Source organism: Entelurus aequoreus, linkage group LG09, assembly GCF_033978785.1.
Source record: "Entelurus aequoreus isolate RoL-2023_Sb linkage group LG09, RoL_Eaeq_v1.1, whole genome shotgun sequence".
In the NCBI taxonomy this organism is placed as follows: Eukaryota; Metazoa; Chordata; class Actinopteri; order Syngnathiformes; family Syngnathidae; genus Entelurus; species Entelurus aequoreus.
The window spans coordinates 24747735-24773400 of NC_084739.1; the positions used below are offsets into that span (position 1 = coordinate 24747735).

A 25666-nucleotide genomic window follows, 5' to 3' on the forward strand; every position below is an offset into this window, starting at 1 on the left:
ATCTAATGTATTCATACATTGTTTATGTAGGATATACGCATGTATATATAACGTAATCATATTGTTTCTTCAACTTAAAAATAGCTGACCGTTTTTTTCCCCCTTCTCTGGGCTTATATTCCCAGTTTTGATCTCGGACGTCGGGTCACTTATAGCATATAAGAATATTATATTACTGTTAAGCAAACTATGAATAATAAAACATGTGTCTGTTATCATAGCTACACGTATGACAAAAAAGCGCGTGAAAATGAGTGGTATACAGTGAGGTAAAATGAATTAAATGCGCTGACAGTTCATTGCTCCTGCCAAATGAATTGCACTGAGTGGAGCGGATCACCACTCCAAGATGGCGGCCCCGCGTCTCGTCTGCGCCAGTAAGCAGTAGCGTTCGATGCTGCGTCTACTTATAAGATGTCTATGGTTATGACGTTAGCAGTGAGTTTACAGCCTCACTGATTTAACTACACAGCAAATAAAAGTCATGTTACTTAGCCAATAAACGTTAGCTTACATTCAAAACTTACCCTTCTTTGTGCAACTTCAAATGTCGAACGAAGTTGGAAGTTGTTGCGTCTCCGTCTGTAATATTCGAACTGCATGATTTGCATACGGCAATTCGTTTTTTGTTGACCAAGTCGTAGTTTTTATACCCGAACGAAACCAACTTTGGTATAAATCTTTCTCACTGGCGCGTTGTTTGACAACTCTTGTTCATTGGTTGTCCTGCAATTTGATTGGCTGAATGCTGTGTGATGAAAACAATGTAGATCTAATTTGATTGGCTGTTGTACTGAGAGCACACACGCTGACACGCAGCACACACGCTGATAGACAGACACGTACAAAATGAAAGCAACGGAGCGCTCCCAAATAACTTTTTAAGCTTTAGGTTTTGGGGAAAGTAGCAAGTCATGTCAAGTCAAAAGGCTCAAGTCCAAGTGAAGTCACAAGTCATTGATGTTAAAGTCTAAGTCGAGTTGCAAGTCTCTTTACATTTTGTCAAGTCGAGTCTAAAGTCATCAAATTCATGACTCGAGTCTGACTCGAGTCCAAGTCATGTGACTCGAGTCCACACCTCTGACATTCACACTCACATTCACACACTAGGGCCAATTTAGTGTTGCCAATCAACCTATACCCAGGTGCATGCCTTTGGAGGTGGGAGGGAGCATTTCATATTAAAAGTGTTTCTTTTTAAAATTTTACATGTTAACATTTGTTTCAATGTATTCGTTAAGTGTTCATTTCAATTTAAGATAAAAGTGTTTTGATTTTAAGGGGTCTAAACTCATAAATTGAGGTGCTGAATTTGAAAGGACTGCTTTTTAATGTGGCGTGGACCTCTGTGGTCTCATGTGACACAGAAAACACTTACAATTACAAAAGCACACAAATCGTCACCTTTCAAGATGGCGCATCTGTAGTGACTGCTGGTGGCGGGAACTCTGCTCTTGTGTATCCTCCTTTGTGTTCTTGGTCTTTCCCTCCTGTTTTCATGTTTTTTGCCATTTGGTTCGGGCCCTTTTGAGACTGTACTACAAGGGGTGGCATTTTTATGACATCTGCGGTGCTCTGCCACACCGGCATCCGCGTGGAGAGCCCGAAGGGGATGAGTAGGAAGAGACAGGGCTGCGGAGGTAGTTCCCGGATGGACGGGCCTCACGGAGATGAACGAGCATATATTTGACACTTCGGTCTCGCGAGATCAGCATGTAAAACATGCGGTCCGTGAGTTGAGTTTGCCAAGTATAACAAATGAGCTGCATTTTAAAATGAAATAAACTGCTGTTCTTAATGTGTCCACCAGATGTCACAATAGCACTTATGTTAGAAAAGTCAAACCTGCTTTGAACACATTCCCACAAAATATCCCTGTCAAAAAAGAGGAAAGTGGGCGCAGGTTGTTCCAATGAAAAAGTATCATCCCCTACTTATTCACGGAAGTGGATGGGAAAACACGTATCTTTGTGAGCAACTTTTCTCTTTAATGAGCATCAATAAAACAAAGCGACGGGCACAAGCACTTGAATGGCATCCTGAAATTGTGACACCTGATATTGATGCACTTGTGAAAGCTAAAAGATGTCAGGTTTCAGGAGTAAAATAAACGATTGGTAACCCCACCTAAAATGCTGCATGAGACACTGCACCTTGATATAGTTCTGTGAAAATAATTGTCGCCTGTGGAAATTTAAAGAAATGTGTGATTTTTGATTAAAACCTTCTTGAATAGTGTCTACCTCAGTTTGTAGGGTTTGTTGAGTTGGCTCTGCATTAATGTGTGCAATGACAAATGAGGCATTGATACCTCGAAGAGATAGGCTGTGACTTAAAGTTTAACGGCTTTGTAGATGAGACAAAGTATTAAGTTCAGTGGGTTCTTCAATGTGTTTTTCGAAACTGCACCAGTTTTTCCCTCAGTTTTCGACTAACTTGAATTGTTTTGTTTAGAGTATTATTTGTGACATGTACATTTTCAGAATGTGCTTGTTCTCTTTTGGGCCAAAGTCAAACAAACAATCTGAAGTTGTCGTAGTTGTATTCTTAAGTTATCATGCCATGATTTCCCCAGTTCGGCCCACGTGGGAATAAACTTCCTCGATGCGGCCCCTGAGCTAAAATGAGTTTGACACCGCTGTCATTGATGGATTCTCGCTAACCCGTGCTGAATGAACATTTGCCAGGGGCTAACATTTAAGTCCCATCTTAAAGTCTTTAAATAGACCCCCCTTTTAGACCAGTTGATCTGCCGTTTCTTTTCTGCTCTGCCCCCCTCTCCCTCGTGGAGGGAGAGGGGGGCACAGGTTCGGTGGCCATGGATGAAGCGCTGGCTGTCCAAAGTCGGGACCCGGGGTGGACCGCTCGCCTGTGCATCGGTTGGGGACGTCTCTGCGCTGCTGACCTGTCTCCGCTCGGGATGGTCTCCTGCTGGCCCCACTATGGACTGGACTCTCACTATTATGTTAGATCCACTATGGACTGGACTCTCACAATATAATGCTAGATCCACTCGACGTCCATTGCACCGGTCGCTCTAGGGGTGGGGTCCCCACATCTGCGGTCCTCTCCAAGGTTTCTCATTGTCCCATTGGGTTGAGTTTTTCCTTGCCCTGATGTGGGATCTGAACCGAGGATGTCGTTGTGGCTTGTGCAGCCCTTTGAGACACTTGTGATTTAGGGCTATATAAATAAACATTGATTGAAACATTGAATGGGCAGTCTATGACGGAGTAAGCTCACTTGGTTGCTTTGTTGGGTCTGTTCCTGTCTCCCACCCCAGCAGATGATGGTGTGGAGCACTGCAGAGGCCACCGGGGTGTATGTGGGTGTTGTTTGTCTGTGAATGGTGCATTCGTATGTGTGCAATATGCATTAATTATTGCTGTTTTTTTGGTTTTTCGTTGTTTTACTTTGTGTAGAAAAACCAATGGTTCCCTCTTGTTTTCACCTTATCTTGTGGACTTTTAGTATCTGCACTGCAACCACATAATTTCCCCATTGTGGCACAAATAAAGTCTCTCCTATTCTATCCTCATCATGTTGGAAAACTGCCATGCTGACAAGTTTCCTAAGCAAGGCGGTCGTGCTCTGCTTCAGATATTGGAATTCTTGCTTCCCTTCGATAAACCACCGCTCCAGTTACTTACTTCGCACTTACACACTACAAAGTAGTATACATTTACCTTGGTACTCACTTGTGTTGCCAGATAAAATGTATGCTATTACTGTATGTTAAAACTATCAGACACATTTTCTGTTTTCAGTGGACTTCTTTCAGTCTTTTCTTCTGTGTTTCATTACCCCTTGTCACAAATGTTCGCCACAACGACCAATTCAAAATGCAGTGTTTGTATCCAATCCCTTTTTGAGCCCACTTTAAAAGAAACAAATATTACCATAAATATGGGATGACGCAACATTACAACCTTTGTAAAAAAAACCTTCATTTTTTTATTGCCAAAATGGAGCAATATACAGCCCAGGAAACAAACATACTCCTGCATAAAATCTCATTTCAATCATTGAGAAAAATGTGCATGAAAAAAAAATGACACGTGTAACCCCACACACCTCCTGAATTATAACGTTAAACAAAGTCGGCCACTCGCCAAGATAAACACATATCATATCCCATGCTTCCTACAACCCTTGACATGGAAACAATCATGAAACATTTTAACCCTCTTGGGGTGCTTGTGCTAACCACTGAAACCATCACACACGTCAACAGCGTCCAACTCCACAATGACGACAACATCCAAGAGTGCTGTGAGCAAAGCAAACTTGGTCAATAAAGAAGAACAAATTGCCGTTTTTCCCATTACAGTATGAGATTGGTCCAGCTCTGAAGAATACATTAATGTAAACACAACAATAGTAAACATGGGCAGACATAAGTACACTTTAAACACAAATAAATACACAATTCCTTATTAACACACAGTATTGCTGCTTATTTCCAAAGACACACACCAAGACCCCCTCAAGGTTACACTATACTAAACACTAGGGCTGTAAATCTTTGGGTGTTCCACGATTTGTTTCAATATCGATTCTTGGGGTCACGATTCGATTCAAAATCGATTTTTTTTTCAATTCAACACGATTCTCGATTCAAAAACGATTTTTTTCCCGATTCAAAAGGATTCTCTATTCATTCAATACATAGGATTTCAGCAGGATCTACCCCAGTCTGCTGACATGCAAGCAGAGTAGATTTTTGTAAAAAGCTTTTATAAATTGTAAAGGACAATGTTTTATCAACTGATTGCAATAATGTAAATTTGTTTTAACTATTAAATGAACCAAAAATATTACTTATTTTATCTTTGTGAAAATATTGGGCAGTGTGTTGTCAAGCTTATGAGATGCGATGCAAGTGTAAGCCACTGTGACACTATTGTTATTTTTTTTAATTTTTATAAATGTCTAATGATAATGTCAATGAGGTATTTTTAATCACTGCTATGTTGAAATTGTAACTAATATTGATACTGTTGTTGATAATATTTATTTTTGTTTCACTACTTTTGGTTTGTTCTGTGTCGTTTGTCTCCTCTCAATTGCTCTGTGTATTGCAGTTCTGAGTGTTGCTGGGTCGGGTTTGGTTTTGGAATTGGATTGCATTGTTATGGTACTGCTGTGTATTGTTTTGTTGGATTGATTAATTTAAAAAATAAAAATAAAATGAAATATATATTTTTAAATAAATAAATACAAAATAAAAAAAATACATTTTTTAAAAATGAGAATAGATTCTGAATCGCACGTGAGAATCGCGATTCGAATTCGAATCGATTTTTTCCCACACCCCTACTAAACACGTTTTAAATTGTACTAATGATAGTTGATCATGTTCGCACTCACACACACACACACAGGTATTGTGACTTTTGGAATATCACATCAGGCCTCACACAAGTAGGCACAGTTTTGATGGCCAAAATGCATAGAAGCAAAATGTTCTTTTCCAAAGTTCATGTCAGCGTCTTCACACTTATATGTTATATATTATTTCCTAAATCCCACTTTGTAAATGTAATGCGAAAGTTTAATAAATAAGTTCTGGTGTTTACAAAAGCTTTTGAATTCGCCCCACCTTTATATATAAGCGTCTGATTTGAAAGTCTCACCAAGACAGTGTATGTTCATGCATGAGGCCCTCTGTTATTACTTGCAATAATAAAAAAAACACCATATCAACATAACGGAAATAAATACAGCACTTAATATAAAAGTAGTTCATCTCTTTGGAAAAGAAGGCTTAAACTGATTCTTCTTCAGCTGTTTTTGATGGTGGAAATTGAAGGAAATGAGCACAGGCTCCCCCTAGAACTCTGCCATGGCCCGCCACCAGCAATGACACCTATTTCTGCACATTTGATTTCGACAGCAGGGTCACGAGCAGCCGCCTATTTTTTGTTCTCCACTACCTTTGCGGAAGGCTTTAAATAGTAAGGTGTCCCCTCACTCCAGCTTGGACATCTCATACTTGGTCGTCATGATTTCCTGCACAGTAAAAGTACATTTTGTTTTACATTAAGGCGATAATTCTTACCTTAAAACCCACAATAACGGCCTTGACTTAAAAAGTAGTACCTCGTCGGAGTCAAGAAGGATTGGAAGAGCTCTGCAATGATAAATGAGACATTGTTCAAAACCCCTAAGTCTTGCAAACACTGAGCTAAACTGAATAAAAATAAATTCTGAAGGACACTTACACATCAGCTAGAGAAGTGGGAATGTTATCCTCAACCCATTTTAGGTCTTCTTCCTGCATGGGGACAAAAAGAGTGTAAACACAGCCCCCTGCTGCTCAACTCCATAAACAGCTCTAACAGAAACAGCAGAATTATTGCATATTATGTTACTGACTGCGTTTGTTTCTGGAGATTTCACAGCACCATTGGTGTCACTCTTTGCAGCTCTCAGTTTAACGCCATCAGCTGGGGGGGAAAAAACACAAGTAAACATTTGAAAATAACAGGTGTGCGTGCTGCGATTTAAGGTATCCTATTATGCAAAATTGACTTTTAATGATATTGTAACAGTAATACGTGTTCCAAGAGCCTGTTTATGACCACCAAACATGACAAACATCTCTCAACTCCTTTAATTCACAGGAGAAGAGGCGCTAAATATCATAAAATAAACTACGAATGTGCCAATAGATCGGCCACCAATTGGTGTCAGCCGAGTTTTGTGAAAAAGTATGTGATCGGCCAATGCTAATTATTGTCTTTTAACGTCGATCAAAAACGCTGATCCTCTTTGGCTGATAAGCGGCTAGCAGCCAATGATGGGTAAACATACACAGTGTGGAGCTGCTCTCCTAAACTAATAATAATCACCTCCATTAAAGCAAATAAACAGCATTTCTTAGTATCTTAAATATCATTATCAAGTATTATTATCACTGTTACACACCGAGAGCTAGCCAGGAGCAGGCATGCTACAGTAATAGCTAAGCTCACCGAGCTTGAAACACCAAAAAACAAGTGCTTAGTAAAGTGTAGATTGAACCAGTTTACAGCAGAAAGTAAACAGTTATTATTGGAAATTAACAAAGAGATTAAATAGGAACTGAACTGTTTTTGGAATTTCGCCTATCGTTCACAATCCTTATGAGGGACAAGAATATGTCTTTTTATTTTTTAGGATTCTGAAGATGTTAATAAAGGCCTGCAAGTGAGTCACCACTGTAGCCTTCAAAGCCCTCTAAAACTTCAAAACCCTCCATCAACATTTGTATTTACACACTGCAATGCAAGCAAATATATAATGTAGTAACAGACACGTTCATAATAATATGTACAATATTTACCACATTTTGGTCATTTTAAGCAATACCGGAACTTATTTCCTCAGCGCATTTATGTCTGTTTCCATAGCAGGGCACTTCCAACTTCCGGCTACAAGTGTGTGTTCCGACTTCCGGAAACAAATGCGAGTGTGTTTTAATCATGGCAGACTTGGTAATATATGACAAAGATGGCTATTTTTGGACAAATTAGGATTTACAATCTTATCTTTTTGAAGCCGAATATACGAGGGATGAACTGCTGCTTTTAGAAGCGAGCACGAACAGAGGGTGAAATGTTGGAGCCGACGGAAGCCGAGAGAGTGAGGTTGGCGTGACTTGACGCTGCAAATGTGGAAGCGATGCCAAAGTAAATGGAGTGCTTACCCAAAATCAACTGGAAAAAAACTTCCCCGGCCAGTTGAACCAAACAGACCACTGTCCGTCGAGTGAGCCACTATAATATTGATCATGATACATGCAGCACATCATACTTATTACACCAACAGTACATACGCTGTCGAGCTAGCTGTGTACAAACAAAACATGAAATGTGGGCTAATACTTTACAGATACTGTAATATGACTGTTCATGTTTTTCACTCAGTACAGATTGGTGTCCTATCGCATTGTGCTGTGTATTGCAAACTCAAAAGCCATTCAGCTGCTGAGGCAGTAGCTAGCTTACGGCTAATACCGTAGCATGCCACCGCAAGACGATGTGTTACTCCGCTAGAAAAATAATTCCTCAGTTTTTTTGTTTTTTTACAATAACGATGATACTGCTTGGTTATTATACAGTTTATGGAATATAAATGAAGTATTATTGACGGTTTTTGGATGCATTTTCAAAGAGATTTAGAGGCAGAATAGATTGATCCCATTAGGTGCATTGCTAGCTACATGGAACGAGCAGATTATTAAAAATTAGAATATAAAAAATATAAATAAAATTGTCTTCTTGTCTCTCATAAGGATTGTGAACAATAGGCAACATTTTTTTTTAAAAGTGCAGTTCCCTTTTAATAATAGTCTAGAGCTTGGGTCCCTAAAATCGCCAGCGTCCACAATCTGGCCCGCGGGACGTCCCAAATATTTTTTTTAAATCTTTAAATTAATTTGAATCATTGCAATTGTGCTGCCATATAGTGAATGTTTTCAATATTGTTTTTCTTTGAACATGAGCATTATACCTTCGCCAAAGTACATTGAATCAATATATAAGTACCAATTTACCAATTGAGACAATCTTTCCCACCCATGGTCCAAATAATCCAAAACCAACACAGAAAGTTAATACTTGTGGTACAGTTATTTTACTTTTTTTTTACTAATGCACACATGTTAAAAGTGTAAATTCAATTTCGATAATGTGCATTCATTGGCAAGCATAACATTTAAATACACACTAAGGCTATAATGTGCAGTGTTTCCCACGCATTCATTAATTTTTGGCGGCCCGCCACGAAAGAATTACGTCCGCCACAAATAAAAAAAATTTAAAAAATTATTTTTATTTTTATTTTTTTTTCCTGTCCAGCTTCTCAGGCAAAAAAATAATGTTGCCTTATTTGTATTTGACCACTACTGTTTTCTGTTTATTTGTTACTGACTGTGGCAGGACACCTCTGCCTCTGTTTCACTTTATGTTGCTGGTAAATAATAAGGTTGTAGTAGTAGGCTAAAGTTAAATTATTTAGTATGCACTGATTAAAGGGGCAGAGCTTTGAGACATTTTAGCTTTTATATTTTATAAGATATATTTTTTGTAAGAACCACAATTAATAAATATATTTCAGTGAATAACTTATTGTTCAAATCTGTATATAAATATGTACATAAAGTGTTGTAATTATATTGTAAAATGGATGGATGGATGTTTAAAACAAAACTGTTATTATTAATTAGTAAGTATACATTTTTTGAGTCTTTTTAGAGAAAATCATATCGTTGTAGTAAATTATGCAAATTACTCGATGATGTCATGGTGACCACGCCCATACCGCCACAGGTATCTTGGCAGTTTATGGGAAACACTGATGTGTGTTTTATCCGATTAATCGAACAAACTATTTGATAGATTACTTGATTACAAAAATAATCGATAACTGCAGCCCGATAGAATACCACCTCTAACATTTGTGTCCTTGTTACCTTGTTGTGTGTGATATATGACATCTATTACACTGAACAGGTGTGACGTTACAGTGTATATGTAAAAAGTGGATAAAGTGCACAATATTGCTGAGATGTTATCGTACCACCATTTGAAGAGGCAATAAATTCCTCAATCTCCTCATCGTCTGAGTCGTCCATAAGAGGCGTGAAGGCGTACCTGAGGGTGTTACGTTCAGTGAGAAAAGGGGGGAATAGATACGGATAAAAGTAGTGCTGAAGATGAACTTGCCTTTGGTTGTTTGCAGATGGTCTCCATAGAAACATTATGACAAGCAGAATGAGGGAGAACAAAAACCTCCAGAAAGCATCTTCCACCCACAGCTCAATCCAATCCTGAGCACAAAATGGGCCCCAGTTAGGAATTCCCTTACATTTTCCAAACAAGGCAACATAAATGTAATAAACGTACTCACCGAGAGGCAATCTGCTAGTCGGAATTTCTTTGCTGTCCATCCCATGAAAATAATGGAAGCTGATGGACAGCAGATCATGGGTGAGTCTGTTAACATACCTCCATGTGACTGATTACATGTGTCTTATTGTGGTATACTCACCAATGACAGCAAATATGAGCGTGTTTGTGAAGTGCCTGTAGAGGGACAACTTGACTGGGTTTCTCCTCAGTTTAAGAGTCTTGATAGTTTGAGCCAGGCTGACAAATATGTAACCGGTAGTTAAGGTGAACACACAGCTCAACTTAAACCTACCAGGGACTGCATTCAATCAATACGGAGACTTAGAGAGTGAAACATTTTGACAGTTTAGATCAGGGTTGTCCAAACTACAACCGCAGGCCAAATGCGGCCCGCCTATATATATATATATATATATATATATATATATATATATATATATATATATATATATATATATATATATATATATATATATATATATATATATATATATATATATATATATATATATATATATATATATATATAAAATAACAGATTTAAAAAAAAAAAAAAAGTATTTCACACAATTACAAACTAAATTGAATAAAAATTGTTGTTCAGGTCAAATAAGATCAATGGCATTAACACACAGAAAAGCAGTCCTAATGAGTGTGTGTGTGTGTGTCTGTACGTGCGTGTGAATGTGTGTTACATAAAGTGCAGTTTATGAGCTACACGCCGGATAAGGGTGGATGTAATGCTTGCAGAAGGTTTGAAAGATATCACCCTATAGGCAGCTGCTTTGGCATACACCAGCAAATATTTACCCAAGGGGTTGAGAGCAGGTGAGCAATCACATTACAGTATAGCAATGTGTGGCGGCATTAAGGCAAAGCTAAAGTTTCTTAATTTCCTAGCTATGAATAAAAACGTAAAATTATGATCACAATATGCTATCTTCAGTATTTGAATAACAAGACATATGTTTTGCAGTTCAATACCACTACAAATGACAACCACAACAGTAAACTACTTGTATAGGACACATTAAGATGTGCCAATGTACCTAATGTTGTGGTAAGTGAGTATACACATCCTAATTAAAAACCTGAAAAAAGTAGTGCAGTGTCATGCAGAAGCAAAGGTTAGAGAAGGCATGCTAATCATATTAGACTAAGAGGGGCTACATGGCAGAATGTATTACTGTCTTAATCCCAATCATGCTAGTTTGTATTATTTGATTTGTTTTTTGTTTTTTTTTAACTACAGTATAACTGCACATAAGCCTCTCTCGGTCTAAGTGTTTCAAAAGAAGGGAAGCCACAGAAGGAAAGGTTGCATGTGCATGGAAGGATATCCACCAGCATAGAGAGGAGTCAAGCAGTGCCAGGGGAATGTTGGCCAGTAGGGCCAAGTCAGAGTCTTTTGCCTGGAAAGAAGGAAAGAAAGGGACACGAGGAGGTGGAGAAAACCAGAAGCATTCACTGATGTACATTAAGTGAAACCGGTAACCTGACCAGAAAGAGCCAAATGATGACAAACGAGCTGAGATTAGTTGACTTTTGAAAGGATATGAACCAGATGATGATGGAGTCAAACACAGCCAAAACAATTGCTGTAATGAGAGCTGGGCCGTTGTCCCGATCCTTAAATGCATCAGCACAAAAACATGATATTCTAACTTGTGGACATAACTGAAGTTCAACTATTTTTGCAGTACTGCAGAAATATCCAACTTAATTGTTTTGGGTGGCACATTTCTAGAAAGGTAACGACCGGGGGGCCAGACTTCACCCTTCACTATTAGTCTTATTTTGTATATTCCGGAGAACCAGCATCCTCCTCTAAAGTAAACATTTATAGTTATTGTTTTTTTGTTTGTATTATTTTGTTTGAGTTACAAGAGACGTTGGTTTTTCGGACATACTGCAAAAAAAGCTAGCCAAAGATCATCTCTATGACAGCACTCTAGTGTTGTTTTCTGCTGCAAAAGTGTTTTTTGAACTGAACTCACAGACCACCATTGAATAGTCCAAATGGAACCTTGAGGAACACTACTACTATAAATACAGAAGTTAAACAAATGATTACTGACTGCATCTGAAGTAAACAAGCTACAGCAGCTTACGTAAATCACATTATATAACTGACAAAAATGTGAGGACTTAAAAGGGTCCCTTGAGGAACTAAATCAAAAGTTTGGCCCCAGTGTTTGAAAACAAGGTTAACATGTCAATGCAAGGATCTACCAATGTGTTAACAGTGGTCCAAGTTCCTCTATACAACAGGAGCATTCTCGTGTTTTAAGGAATTTGCAACAAAAATGTTGGCAGGATTTAGCCCCTAGGTTGCCAGATGAATAGCTTTGACATATAGTATTAAGTCAGAAAACCTGATGTTTCCTGAGATGATAAATTGTGACCGTTGTCATCCGTTTAACATCAAAGAAAACATTTTTTAATTTACAGGCAGAATCTCACCCCGGTTATTCTCAGCACGCCTTCGATGGCAGCAAAGACAAAGTAAAGAATTCCAAGACCAACAACTCGGTGCATTACTGTTCCCAATCGAGGCCTTAAAGGATAGAGACGCAAAGTAAGTATCTCGAATGAATCAACTATTGTTTGCAGTGTGTACAGACTAGGGCTGGGCGATATGGACCAAAACTGATATCACGGTATTTTTAGGCTGAATTGCTATGTACGATATTTATATCGGTATTTTAAACAAAACGTGCAAAGCGTTAAGTTTAAACTCAAAACCACATTACTAGCAGTGTTCTGAAAATTACTTTAAAAAAATAATTAATTATAGTTACTAGTTACTTAACCAAAAAAGTAATTTAATTACCGTATTTTTCGGAGTATAAATCGCACCGGAGTATAAGTCGCACCGGCCGAAAATGCATAATAAAGAAGGAAAAAAACATATACAAGTCGCACTGGATTATAAGTCGCATTTTTTGGGGAAATTTATTTGATAAAATCCAACACCAAGAATAGACATTTGAAAGGCAATTTAAAATAAATAAAGAATAGTGAACAACAGGCTGAATAAGTGTACGTTATATGACACATAAATAACCAACTGAGAACATGCCTGGTATGTTAACGTAACATATTATGGTAAGAGTCATTCAAATAACTATAACATATAGAACATGCTATAAATTTACCAAACAATCTGTCACTCCTAATCGCTAAATCCCATGAAATCTTATACGTCTAGTCTCTTACGTGAATGAGCTAAATAATATTATTTGATATTTTACGGTAATGTGTTAATTTATTTCACACATAAGTCGCTCCTGAATATAAGTCGCACCCCCGGCCAAACTATGAACTTTGTAACGCGTTAGTCCCAACACTGTGTGTGAATGTGAGTGTGAATGTTGTCTGTCTATCTGTGTTGGCCCTGTGATGAGGTGGCGACTTGTCCAGGGTGTACCCCGCCTTCCGCCCGAATGCAGCTGAGATAGGCTCCAGCACGCCTCGTGACCCCAAAAGGGACAAGCAGTAGAAAATGGATGGATGGATGGATGCAATTACTCTTTAATAAATGTAATTAATTACTAGGGAAAGTAATTATTGCATTACTTAAAAAAAATATATATATATGTCATATGCAGTAGAGAAAAGTTTATAAGAGCAGCGTGTGCGTGCGTGTGAGTGCTTTTAAAAGGCGGCATCTACTGCCAAGCGACGTGTGACGTCAGCAAAGGTTTTAACTGAACTGTATTTGTTAGCTTTCGCAGTTAGCAGCGAAAGTTTGTCGGCTCTGACGGCTGTCCTTGTTGAATCTTTGCACCGGCTTGTTACCTCTGGTTAAAAAAGAGGAGCCGGCGCCCGCCCCCGCCAGCTGCCGGAGCTACGGTGCGGGCATGTAGGCTGTGGGGTAAGGTGAATGTGGCAGGGGGGTCATCGGTGTCTGCAGTGCGCGGTCGCAACTCCGCACGCACAACAGACCCTTCTCCAAGCTACTGTGCCTGCCGGGGCCAAAGGTGGTGGCGCACCACACCGGCCGCAAAAAATTCACATAAAAAGATACCCGTATGACGGTATCGTCTCAAATATATATATTTTTCTAAAATATACCTGTATTAACTGTAATACCGGTATACCGCCCAGCCCTAGTACAGACATGTGCTGACATACTTAACAATGCCATAGCCAAGGCTGACAATGATGACAAGCAATCGGGCTAAAGTTCTCTTGAGAGCAGAGACCAGCTCGGCAAAGATCAGCAGGCCTGGAGCTGAAAACAAGCCAAACGGGACTATTACCTACAAAGACAAAAAGGTCGGTGGGATATGTCTTATCAGTATCACTGGATACTCACAAGCAGAACCAACAGTGTTGGTGTTTTCATATTCAGCGCAGAAGACCGCCTTCTCCACCATTCCCAGGAATATGACCCCAGCGATCCAGAACTGGATTCTCAGTAGATCTTTCCAATAGCAGGCGGCCCACATAAACCAGAGCAGGGCAAACAGGATGTAGACCACACACATGATCATGTAGAACTGTGAACAAATACATGCTAGCTGTTATACTACATTTTGGGGAATGTTTACATTTAAAAAAAAAAAAAAAAGCAGATAAATCCTTTTTCAAATCCATCAATCTATTTTTTATACCGCTTCTCCAAATACACCTTGGACTGCTTGTCCTTCACAACGTAAGGACAATTTACATGTGATAAGAGCAGCCTCTGTGAGCGCTTTGAGTATCTAACAATAGAAAAGTGCGATATAAAATCTAATCCATTATTATTATTATTATTAAAGGACGTTTTTTTTTAAAGGTCAAAATATGAGATTTTGACTTTTCAGGTTAATTTTTCTAATACGTAAAGTAGTTCAAGCGTACACACGTACAATTGTGTATTAAACATTTCATATCTTACCTTTTATTCAAGTTGTATTTTATACTTTTTATATCCATGGATTCATTTTATTCTTAGTTACAATTTGTGTATTTTTTTCTGTTGTTAAAATGATCTAATGCTACAATTTTTTTGGGTGAGTGAAAATTCTAAATAGTGATGTTACTGTCAAAGCATGGGGATACAACACCACATTATGGCATGTTTACAATAAAAAACACAGTAAGAAAATTGCCAATATTTCAGAATGCAGCAATTCCCACCAATAATGTAATATTTCTGTAAATGTAAATTATTCTGAATCACATCTTATCTTATAAGTGCTGCCACTGATTGTTTCCTTGATAAACAACAGCTATAAGAACTATAATAATAAGCCAGCTTTTAGAACATCTTTCATTTTCCCTTCAAAAACCCGTAAATCCCTACTGGCTGGGACGGTATGACGTGACTACTTCTTCTGCTGCTGCTCTTCCGGCAGCTTGCACGCTTAGCGATACCCGGCGTGTAATTACACGAACAGTAGTGTATTTTAAGGTGACAGTATTAGTAGACACAATGGCAATAACCAGCATGGCAGCTGTACATAAATTAATTTATTATCACTATAAATACTGTTTTCATTATTATTTTAGTCATTTTCCTATTTTAGATATGGTTGGTGTTGGAGTTATATTATGTTTGACTGTCTGTGAGGTTGTGAATTTGTCCAGGCAGAGTCCTGACTGGTGATTGGATGAACATATGAGTAAAATAAGGCAGAGGAGACGAGACGGTGTGTGGGATATTTTGAGTGGTTGCAGCCAACATTAACATGTTCCCTTAAATGAAGAGACTGCTGATCGATCAACTCTATGTTATCCTTACAACATCTGAGCAGACACTACAGTATTTTATATCCACACAAAACATCCCTTGACTCATGTTTAATTTCTGCATGTTTCTGACAGAACCTGGAAGAGTTTGTGTTTTCTATGTTTTTGAAGTGTGAAAAGGAAACAGAGCACCGGGACAAAAAAACAATCCACACAGAAATAGCTGCATCAAATTATAATCACAAAATGTTGTCGACTCACAATCATGAGAGGGTATTCTGTGACAGATATGTAGCCATGGCTTCCTTTCATCACAACAGTCACTGTAAAGACACAAATTAACAAATAATTAGGAATGAACAATCAAATGTGTGCTAGGGTAAATGATGCCAGCTAGTGAGGCAGTGTAGTAGTATGTGTGTATACTTCACTCCCTGATACATAAAGAGTAGCGCTGATCAACAGCCTAAAAAATTGTTTTTTCCCCAAGCGCTAAGCTTGCGAGATTTGCTGCATTGCATGAAGATGGCGACCCATACTAATTTTTCCAGAAATCTTTCCATAAAACTCAGAAAAAAAGATTACCTAAGAGTAGGGTTTTACGGCATACCGGTACTAATTGAGTACCGCGGTATTAATGAATTCAAAGGTACTATACTTCCTTTGAAAAATACCGGTACTTTTTTTTTTCATGGACATGATGGCGCACTGTGGTGACATTGCTGGTAATATGAGCCGAGGCGCATGTCGTGAGTTAACAAGATGGAGAATGGACGTATTTTAGCTTAAAAACTAACGATAAAGGTGAAGCTATAAACAAGCGGTGCTTTAAAACATAGCTAGCAAGTGACAAACGTTTGTCCAGTGTTTTAGCTACTTTCAATCACTAATCCTCACCTCCATGGCAACAAAAACTATGTTTCCTACAATAATCATCCCAGTAGGACGAGGAATAGCTAAACATGCTTTGATACACACCGTAGGCAAATAAAATAGCTAACCGCTAACAGCAAGCTAGCGTTCCTGAATGTGTAGATCTATACAAATATCGACTGTAACTATACCAAGTAGACAAGCAATATATAATCAATATTTTTTATTATGACAAAATATTTTGTCTTTTATTATTGTTTATAAACTCAGGAAATACGTCTCTGGATAAAAAGACAAAAGTTGTTGTGTTTTTCGCTTTCTAACAAATAAAAATTGTCTCGTTCTAGGTGGCTAGCAATGCAGCTAATGGGAGCAATCAATTCTACGTCTAAATCACTTTAAAATGCCTTAAAAAACATCAACAATACTTCATTAACGTTTCGTAATCCGTATAATAACCAACTGTAGCGACATTGTTATTGTAAGAGCGAACACTGACAAATTATTTTTCCACTTTGGCGTGCTTCAGTATTAGCTGTAAAAGCTAACTACGGAAAGCAATAATCTAGCTTCTACGTCAACACGAAAGGCGTTTGGGTTTGTAATTCACAACACTGCAGTACGACACCAATCTGTACTGACTGAAAAACATGAACAATCACATTACAGTATCTGTAAAGTATTAGCCCACATTTCATCTTTTGTTTGTAGAGCAATGAGCTAGCCAGACAGTTTATGTACTGTAGTTGTACTAACACGCGTGGCGTGCTGCATGTATTATGATCGATATTAAAGTGGCTCACTCGATGGACAGTTGTTCGTCTGGTCCAGCGGGCTGGGGACATTTCCTGTTAATTTTGAATAAGCAATCCATTTATATCAAAATAACTTGGCTACAAGTTCCATATTTATAGTGTCAAAATCACTTTCATCCCCCTTTCCCAGCTTCCATCTGCTCCAACGTCTCACTCTTCCTTTGTGCTCGCTTCTATAAGCAGCGGTATTGTTAGCTTCAAAAGTATAAAGTTGCAAATCCTCATTCGTCCAAAAATAGTCGTCTTCATTGTCTCATACCAAGTCTGCCATGATTAGAGAACACACTCGTGTTTGATTCCGAAAGTAGGAACACAAGTTGTTGCCAGAAGTCAGACGTGCGCTGCTATGGAAACAGAAATCAATGCTCGGAATAAATCAGTCCCAGAAATGATTACAATTATCAACATACGATAATAATTGAACATATTACATAATGTTATGAACATGTCTGTTACTACATTATACAGTAAATAGACTTGCAGTGTGTATATAAAACATAGCTGGAGGGTTTTGAAGTTGTTTTTAGAGGGCTTTGAAGGCTACAATGGTGACTCCCATTCGCCGCATCTTTCAAGCATTTTTTATCATCTTTAAAATCGTAAAGAAAAAAAAAACAGGTGTTCTTCCATCCATCAATTTGTCTACCGCTTGTCCTTTTCGGGGTCACGGAAAGTGCTGGAGCCTATCCCAGCTGCACTCGGGCAGAAGGCGGGGTAAACTTGTCTCTCATATTGATTGTGAAAATTCCAAAAAAAGTGCAATTACCCCTTAAGTATGACTAATGTATGACCCTGTAACTACTTGGTATTGGATTGATACCCAAATGGGTAGTATCCCCCAAAACTTATCCAAACAACAGAATGTTAAGTGTTTATTTACATTTTAACAGAAGTGTAGATAGAACATGTTAAAACAGAAAGTAACCAGATATTAACAGTAAATGGGACGGCGTGGTGAAGTTGGTAGAGTGGCCGTGCCAGCAATCGGAGGGTTGCTGGTTACTGGGGTTCAATCCCCACCTTCTACCATCCTAGTCACGTCCGTTGTGTCCTTGGGCAAGACACTTCACCCTTGCTCCTGATGGGTGCTGGTTAGCGCCTTGCATGGCAGCTCCCGCCCTCAGTGTGTGAATGGGTGAATGTGGAAATACTGTCAAAGCGCTTTGAGTACCTTGAAGGTAGAAAAGCGCTATACAAGTATGACCAATTTATCATTTATTACCCATTTAAGATTAATAACACATCCATCCATTCATTTTCTACCGCTTGTCCCTCATAATTTTGACAAAATAATACATCGGAAATTACACAATATATTACTGCATACGTCAGCAGCCATATTAGAATAGTTTGCTTACTTACTACTAAAAGAGAAGTTGTCTAGTATGTGCACTATCTTATTTATTGCCAAAATTGTTCTTTGATTGCAATAAGTAACGTATGTTTGATGTAGCATAAGATTTTCAGTTAAAATAAAGCCAATAATGACATCTTTGCGGTCCCCTTTACTTTGAAGGGTACCAAAATGTATTTAGTACTGTTCCAGTACCAAACTATTTGCATTGGGACAACTCTACCCCAGGGTATTCAATTCTGCTGTTCAACTGTATTTTGTTCACTGTTCTTTGGTAATTTGGTTTGTTATTAACAACTGTAATAATGTCGGAGTATTCAGGGTTATTTTCACGTGGCCGTTACTTTTGGAGGATTATCATCCAAAGTGGTGGGGGGTTAAAAAAATTCTTCTCACCAGTTAAATTCCAGTTAGCATCTTGTTTACTGGGCTCAATCTTCACCACCAGTAGGTAAGGCCCATCTTTCCAAGTGGAGGTTACGACATTGTCTTTGACATTTGCGCTGCTGTTGGTCTTTGTGTTGCTTTCATACTCCTCGGTAAGCCATCTGATTTCACTCGCATCCTGCAATGATGCAAGCAACACAGGCTTCAAAATAATGTCAAACTCAATTACTAATTATTTAACATCTCATTGCTTTACTGACCAACACTTGTCCCTCAACTGGTGGACTCACAGGAAGTGGCCCCGCCTTAGCTTTCTGCAGTAAGTGGACGAGGTGACATATTGTAATAAATACCACAATCACATGTGTGAGTGTGATAAGCAAAAGGAATGCAACACAAAAAAAACCTACTTTTAGCATTGGAAAGGAGCGCAGGTCACTGTTGCATGTTATTGGCTTGTGTTTGTGCTCAATGTACTCTCCTTGCACACTGGGATTTGGATCCAGGCTCAGCCCGCGACTCAGTGGCGTTCGATCATACATTTCCTACAGATAATGCAAACAATTCATCTTGTTAGCAAGCCAAGACAGACTTAATTATCAGTATTATAATGCATTATACTTACTTCAATATTATTGAAATTGTTGTGACAGGGGTAGTACTTCAGATACCAATGAATAGTGAAAGTTACCTCCTCAGGACAGCCAAATGACACAACTGAAAGTTAAACATTCAAGAGGGTCAATGCAAGACGGGTGTGTATTATTTGTGCAAACCTCAGAGTGCATCTCACCTTTCAACTCAATGCTCGTGTCTTTGTACATGGATTTCCTTAACAGTAGCGGTCTTGAGGTCTGCCGAGGAGAAAATAATACATATACATACATATGCCAAGTTTGGACACACCTTCTCATTTCAATATGTTTTCTTTATTTTCATGACTATTTACATTGTAGATTGTCACCGAAGTCATCAAAACTATGACACCTGTGAAGTGAAAACCCTTTCAGGTGACCACCTCTTGAAGCTCATCAAGAGAATGCCAAGAGTGTGCAAAGCAGTAATCAGAGCAAAGGGTGGCTATTTTGAAGAAACTAGAATATAAGCCACGTTTTCAGTAATTTACCCTTTTTTTGTTAAGTACATAGCTCCACACTAAATTGGCCCTAGTGTGTGAATGTGAGTGTGAATGTTGTCTGTCTATCTGTGTTGGCCCTGCGATGAGGTGGCGACTTGTCCAGGGTGTACCCCGCCTTCCGCCCGATTGTAGCTGAGATAGGCTCCAGTGCCCCCCGCGACCCCGAAGGGAATAAGCGGTAGAAAATGGATGGATGGACGGACATAGTTCCACATGTGTTCATTCATAGTTTTGATGCCTTCAGTGAGAATCTACAAAGTAAATTCAAGTTAAAGTACCAATGATGAAATGACTCTCTGCATTTGACCAATCACCCTTGATCACCCCCTGGGAGGGGAGGGGAGCAGTGAGCAGCAGCGGTGGCCGCGCCCGGGAGTCATTTTGGTGATTTAACCCCCAATTCTAACCCTTGATGCTGAGTGTCAAGCAGGGAGGTAATGGGTCCCATTTTTATAGTCTTTGGTATGACTCGGCCGGGGTTTGAACTCACAACCTACCGATCTCAGGGCAGACACTCCAACCACAAGGGCATAGTCATGAAAATAAAGAAAACACATTGAATGAGAAGGTGTGTCCAAACTTTTGGCCTGTATTTTATTTATATATATATATATATATATATATATATATATATATATATATATATATATATATATATATATATATATATATATATATATATATATATATATATATATATATATATATATATATATTTATATATATGTCGTTGTGGCTTGTACAGCCCTTTGAGACACTTGTGATTTAGGGCTATACAAATAAACATTGATTGATTGAGATATATATATATATATATATATATATATATATATATATATATATATATATATATATATATATATATATATATATATATATATATAGTCAAGGTTTCTGTGGTCTAGCCGTTATACAGTGCTCAATACCGGGGTAGAGCAGAATATATGTTATGTCAGAAAAAACACAAAGGCTATGTGTACACCACTCTCTAATGGACATTGGAGTGTTACTTTCAATACAGCTCCACTAATTGACATTGGAGTGTTACTTTCAAAGGCAAAATTAAAGTATTGCTAGAAACATAATTTTATATGGGACTTTATTGTATTATATGTATAGTACATGTTCCAAAAAGAAAAAAGCATAAAACACCACCAAAATTAGAGATATTACAAGTCAAAGTGATGAAGCTTAGTGTTACGCTCATGACTTGGTGTAACTAAACATTACCCTATAAGATGAAGGCAATTACATTTTTTTGATATTTGAAATGTATTCAATGTTTATAAATGAATATTTAAATATACTAAATGTAAAAAAGGGAATACATATTCAAAATAAGATCATTAAATGAAATCTACTTAGGTTACGCCATTATGAGCGCAACACAAGGTTGTAAAAGTTTCAACTACAATTCTGAATAAAATGTCAAAAGCAAACTGAAATCAAATACACACAGCTTAAATATTGATCAATACCAATTTATTTAATAATTTAGTAATACATAAATATGATTTATCAAAATATAAAAGAAATATACCTGAACAGAACGCTCATGATGGTCACACCAAAAAGTAACGCTATGAATCGCGTTTTTCCAAGTTTTTGGGGCATTTTTATGCTATTTCCAAGCATCTCCTTTTTATTATCGTTGATTTTAAATGGTCAAACTAATGCATATTATATATGCATGCCCTAGTAAACAAAAAAAAGTCATATTTATTTTGATTGTTACATTTTGAAGTACATTTGTGCAGGTGGGTACGAATGTACCCATTACCAGAGCTGTACACCTATATAAATCCTGTTTCGCAGGTTTCCCTGCTCGTCAATAAATTCCCCCGACGAGCAGGGAAACCTGCGAAACAGGCTTGTAGGGATTATATAGCCTTTGTGTTTTTTCTGACCTAACGTGTGTGTGTATATATATATATATATATATATATATATATATATATATATATATATATATATATATATATATATATATATGTTTTGTACTTGATTTATGTACAACGTACAATCAATAACTAATTGACTGTTGACTTGCTTGTATGTTTGTAATCATACAAATCAATGAAACATATCAAAAAACAAAAAACAGTATGTCAACTGTGTATGGATATGGAAAATGGTAAATGGGTCGTACTTGTATAGCGCTTTTCTACCTTTTTAAGGAACTCAAAGCGCTTTGACACTATTTTCCACATTAACCCATTCACACACACATTCACACACTGATGGCGGGAACTGCCATACACGGCGCTAACCAGTCCCATCAGGACCAAGGGTGAAGTGTCTTGCTCAAGGACACAACGGACGTGACCAGGATGGTAGAAGGTGGGGATTGAACCAGCAACCCTCAGATTGCTGGCACGGCCACTCTCCCAACTTCGCCACGCCGTCCCACCGGATATGCATGTTTACATGGCAAAAACAACTCTTCCGTTAAGAGGTCGAATGAAGAAGTGAAGTGTATGCATAGCTTCAGCTATGGCCAGTTCAAAGTTGGAAGCAAACATGGCACCCTTTGGTCACGTGAGTGCCTTTCGCCCAATCATTTTAAAGAGATGGTCTGAAACCGAGTTGGCCATATTCTCTTTATACACAACTCTGTATCCCAGTGTCCCTCCTATTTGAGAAGCACTGCTGTAAAAGGTATGCTGGTGATTTAGACTAGCTTGAACAATACTCAAAATCATAGATGTTTGTCTTATTTTAAAAGCTTGTGATTGACAGGTGAAATGTGCAGGTCAATCATGAACTAGAGACAACAGAGGACAAGCGAAACGTCTCTGCAGTTGAATTATTTATAACTTTGGCTTGATATAGCTAAACAAAGTGGACTGAGTAAATATGAAGCCAGATTAGAACGGAGATGATCACAACTATCCTGACAAATACACTCCCAGCCAGTTAGCTAGCCAGCTGCTAAGACAACATCATTACGCATCTCTTTATATGTCATACTCAACGACACATTGTAAGGAAATGTGTATAAAACAGTTAGGATGACGTTTATGCACGTACTAGCGTGCAGGTAAAAACCATTAACACCACTCTCTCCGATGACAGCAAGCTAGCATAACACGGCTAACACAGCTAGCCCCGCCACTAGCCGGTGTAACTTCCCAGGCTATACTCACACTTAAAGCGGTGGTTTTCCAAAACCCTGCCTCTGGCGCTGCCACCGCTGATTCTGTATCAATAAGTACAAGTATGTAAAGAAGTGTCCATAACCCATGCCTGGCCCGCGTATTCATTCTTACAGCTGCTGCGCTGTCTAAACGAAACGCGTGACGTGTGACTATGAACTCTTTCCTCAACGAGGCGCCCTGAACGCACCAGACGAGAGCGCCCCTGTCCAGTAGCACAGTAGGTCATTGTTGACATGTACACTATATTGCCAAAAGTATTTGGCCACCCATCCAAATGATCAGAAGCAGGTGTCCTAATCACTTGGACCTGCCACAAAATCAAGCACTTAGGCATGGAGACTGTTTATACGAACATAATTGTGAAAGAATGGGCTGCTCTCAGAGCTCAGTGATTTCCAGCATGGAACTGTCATAGGATGCCGCCTGTGCAACAAATCCAGTCGTGATATTTTCTCGCTCCTAAATATTCCAAAAGTCAACTTTATCATAAGAAAATGGAAGTTTTAAACTGACGGAGAGGTCAGCCGATGCTGAAGCGCATAGTGCAAAGAGGTCGCCGACTTTCTGTACAGTCAGTTGCTACAGAGCTCCAAACTTCATGTGACCTTCCAATTAGCCCACATACAGTACGCAGAGAGCTTCATGGAATGGGTTTCCATGGCCAGGCAGCTGGATCTAAGCCATACATCACCAAGTCCAATGCAAAGCGTCGGATGCAGTGGTGTAAAGCACGTCGCCACTGGACTCTAGAGCAGTGGAGACGCCTTCTCTGGAGTGATGAATCACGCTTTTCCATCTGGCAATCTGATGGACGAGTCTGGGTTTGGAGGTTGCCAGGAGAACGGTACTTTTCGGACTGCATTGTGCCGAGTGTGAAATTTGGTGGAGGAGAAATTACGGTGTGGGGTTGTTTTTCAGGAGTTTGGCTCGGCCCCTTAGTTCCAGGGAAAGGAAATTTCAATGCTCCAGGATACCAAAACATTTTAGACAATTCCATGCTCCCAACCTTGTGGGAACAGTTTGGAGCGGGCCCCTTACTCTTCCAACATGACTGTGCACCAGTGCACAAAGCAAGGTCCATAAAGACATGGATGACATAATCTGGTATGGATGAACTTGACTGGCCTGCACAGAGTCCTGACCTGAACCCGATAGAACACCTTTGGGATGAATTAGAACGGAGACTGAGAGCCAGGCCTTCTCGACCAACATCAGTGTGTGACCTCACAATGCGCTTTTGGAAGAATGGTGGAAAATTCCTATAAACACACTCCGCGACCTTGTGGACAGCCTTCCCAGAAGAGTTGAAGCTGGAGTAGCTGCAAAAGGTGGACCGACATATTGAACCCTATGGGTTAGGAATGGGATGGCACTTCAAGTTCATATGTGAGTCAAGGCAGGTGGTCAAGTACTTTTGGCAATATAGTGTATGAAACTGTCTTAGCCTTTTGTCAGTGCAATATACAGGTTAATGATTTATTACAACACATTTCCACACAACACATTTGTAATAATGGATAAAGGCTTCACCCTGACGTGGAATGAAAAATGTACAATGTTCCAAATTACCAGACTTGGATGGTTATGGTTATGGTTATGGTGTGAGTTTATTCCGGACATGCATACAATTACAATATGATATATCACAAAATTACAGTTTCTGTCCAAAAAGGAGTAAGAAGAAGCAGATCTTATTTAATCATAACCCCTTTTCATACCATATGGCAATTACTGACATTTGTTACTACCGTTCGGCAATACAACAGTGAATAAATAAAAACATTAGTACAGTATATAAATAAATAAATAAATAAATAGATAAATTAGTAAGTAAATAATTATCAAAAACTTAAATGACAATTGATAAAGATCACATAAATAAATAGTTAAGTAATTTATGATTCACATGAATCATATGAAGGATGTTATTTCAGTTGAATTTTGTAGAGGAAAAAAAACAGATGACTGACATGATACACATCTATAGTCATTTCAAATGGCAACTTTCTAGCTTTAGGAAACACTAGAATAAATCAAAAATATAAATTGTGGTAGCCAATAACAGCTTAATTTTCAGATCAAGTAGCATGAAAAAAATATGGAATAATCTATGGAATCACCCTGTAAATGTTCATTCCCAAAGCTAACACCTGCATCAACTCATATATGTTCATTAGCCTGCAGTTAAAAAGGAGTGTTCACACTGTTGCACCAGTTGGGTTGAGATGAATCATAGCTCTAACACGATAGATGTCAATTGAAACAAAGGAGAGGATTATCGAACTTCTAGAAGGTAAATCCTCACACAATGTTGCAAAAGATGTTGATTGTTCAGCTGTGTCTAAAATCAGGAGCAAGTACGA

General features: G+C 38.5%; 1 protein-coding gene across 1 annotated transcript; it reads right to left on the minus strand.

Annotated features, from left to right (window-relative positions):
* Positions 1–1997: 1997 nt before the first annotated feature.
* Positions 1998–23478, minus strand: tmem87b (transmembrane protein 87B). Its single transcript, XM_062058405.1, has 19 exons — positions 23292–23478; positions 19801–19861; positions 19633–19724; positions 19418–19552; positions 19268–19321; positions 19017–19185; positions 15840–15901; positions 14218–14401; positions 14034–14133; positions 12360–12453; positions 11237–11308; positions 10036–10144; positions 9895–9953; positions 9711–9814; positions 9565–9638; positions 6379–6449; positions 6225–6277; positions 6103–6133; positions 1998–6012 (listed from the first exon to the last, which is right to left on the minus strand). The coding sequence occupies exons 1-19, from the start codon at positions 23406–23408 to the stop codon at positions 5971–5973; spliced, it is 1683 nt and encodes a 560-aa protein (XP_061914389.1). The 5' UTR covers positions 23409–23478; the 3' UTR covers positions 1998–5970.
* Positions 23479–25666: the final 2188 nt, after the last annotated feature.

Excerpts from the sequence above, each read along its gene's own strand:
- tmem87b (XM_062058405.1), bottom strand. The coding sequence starts at position 23,408 with ATGAATACGCGGGCCAGGCATGGGTTATGGACACTTCTTTACATACTT. Across the intron at positions 19,186-19,267 it reads CAGTTGAGGGACAAGTGTTG|GATGCGAGTGAAATCAGATG; the intron begins GTCAGTAAAGCA and ends GCATCATTGCAG. Across the intron at positions 6,278-6,378 it reads AATCTCCAGAAACAAACGCA|GAAGAAGACCTAAAATGGGT; the intron begins GTCAGTAACATA and ends GTCCCCATGCAG.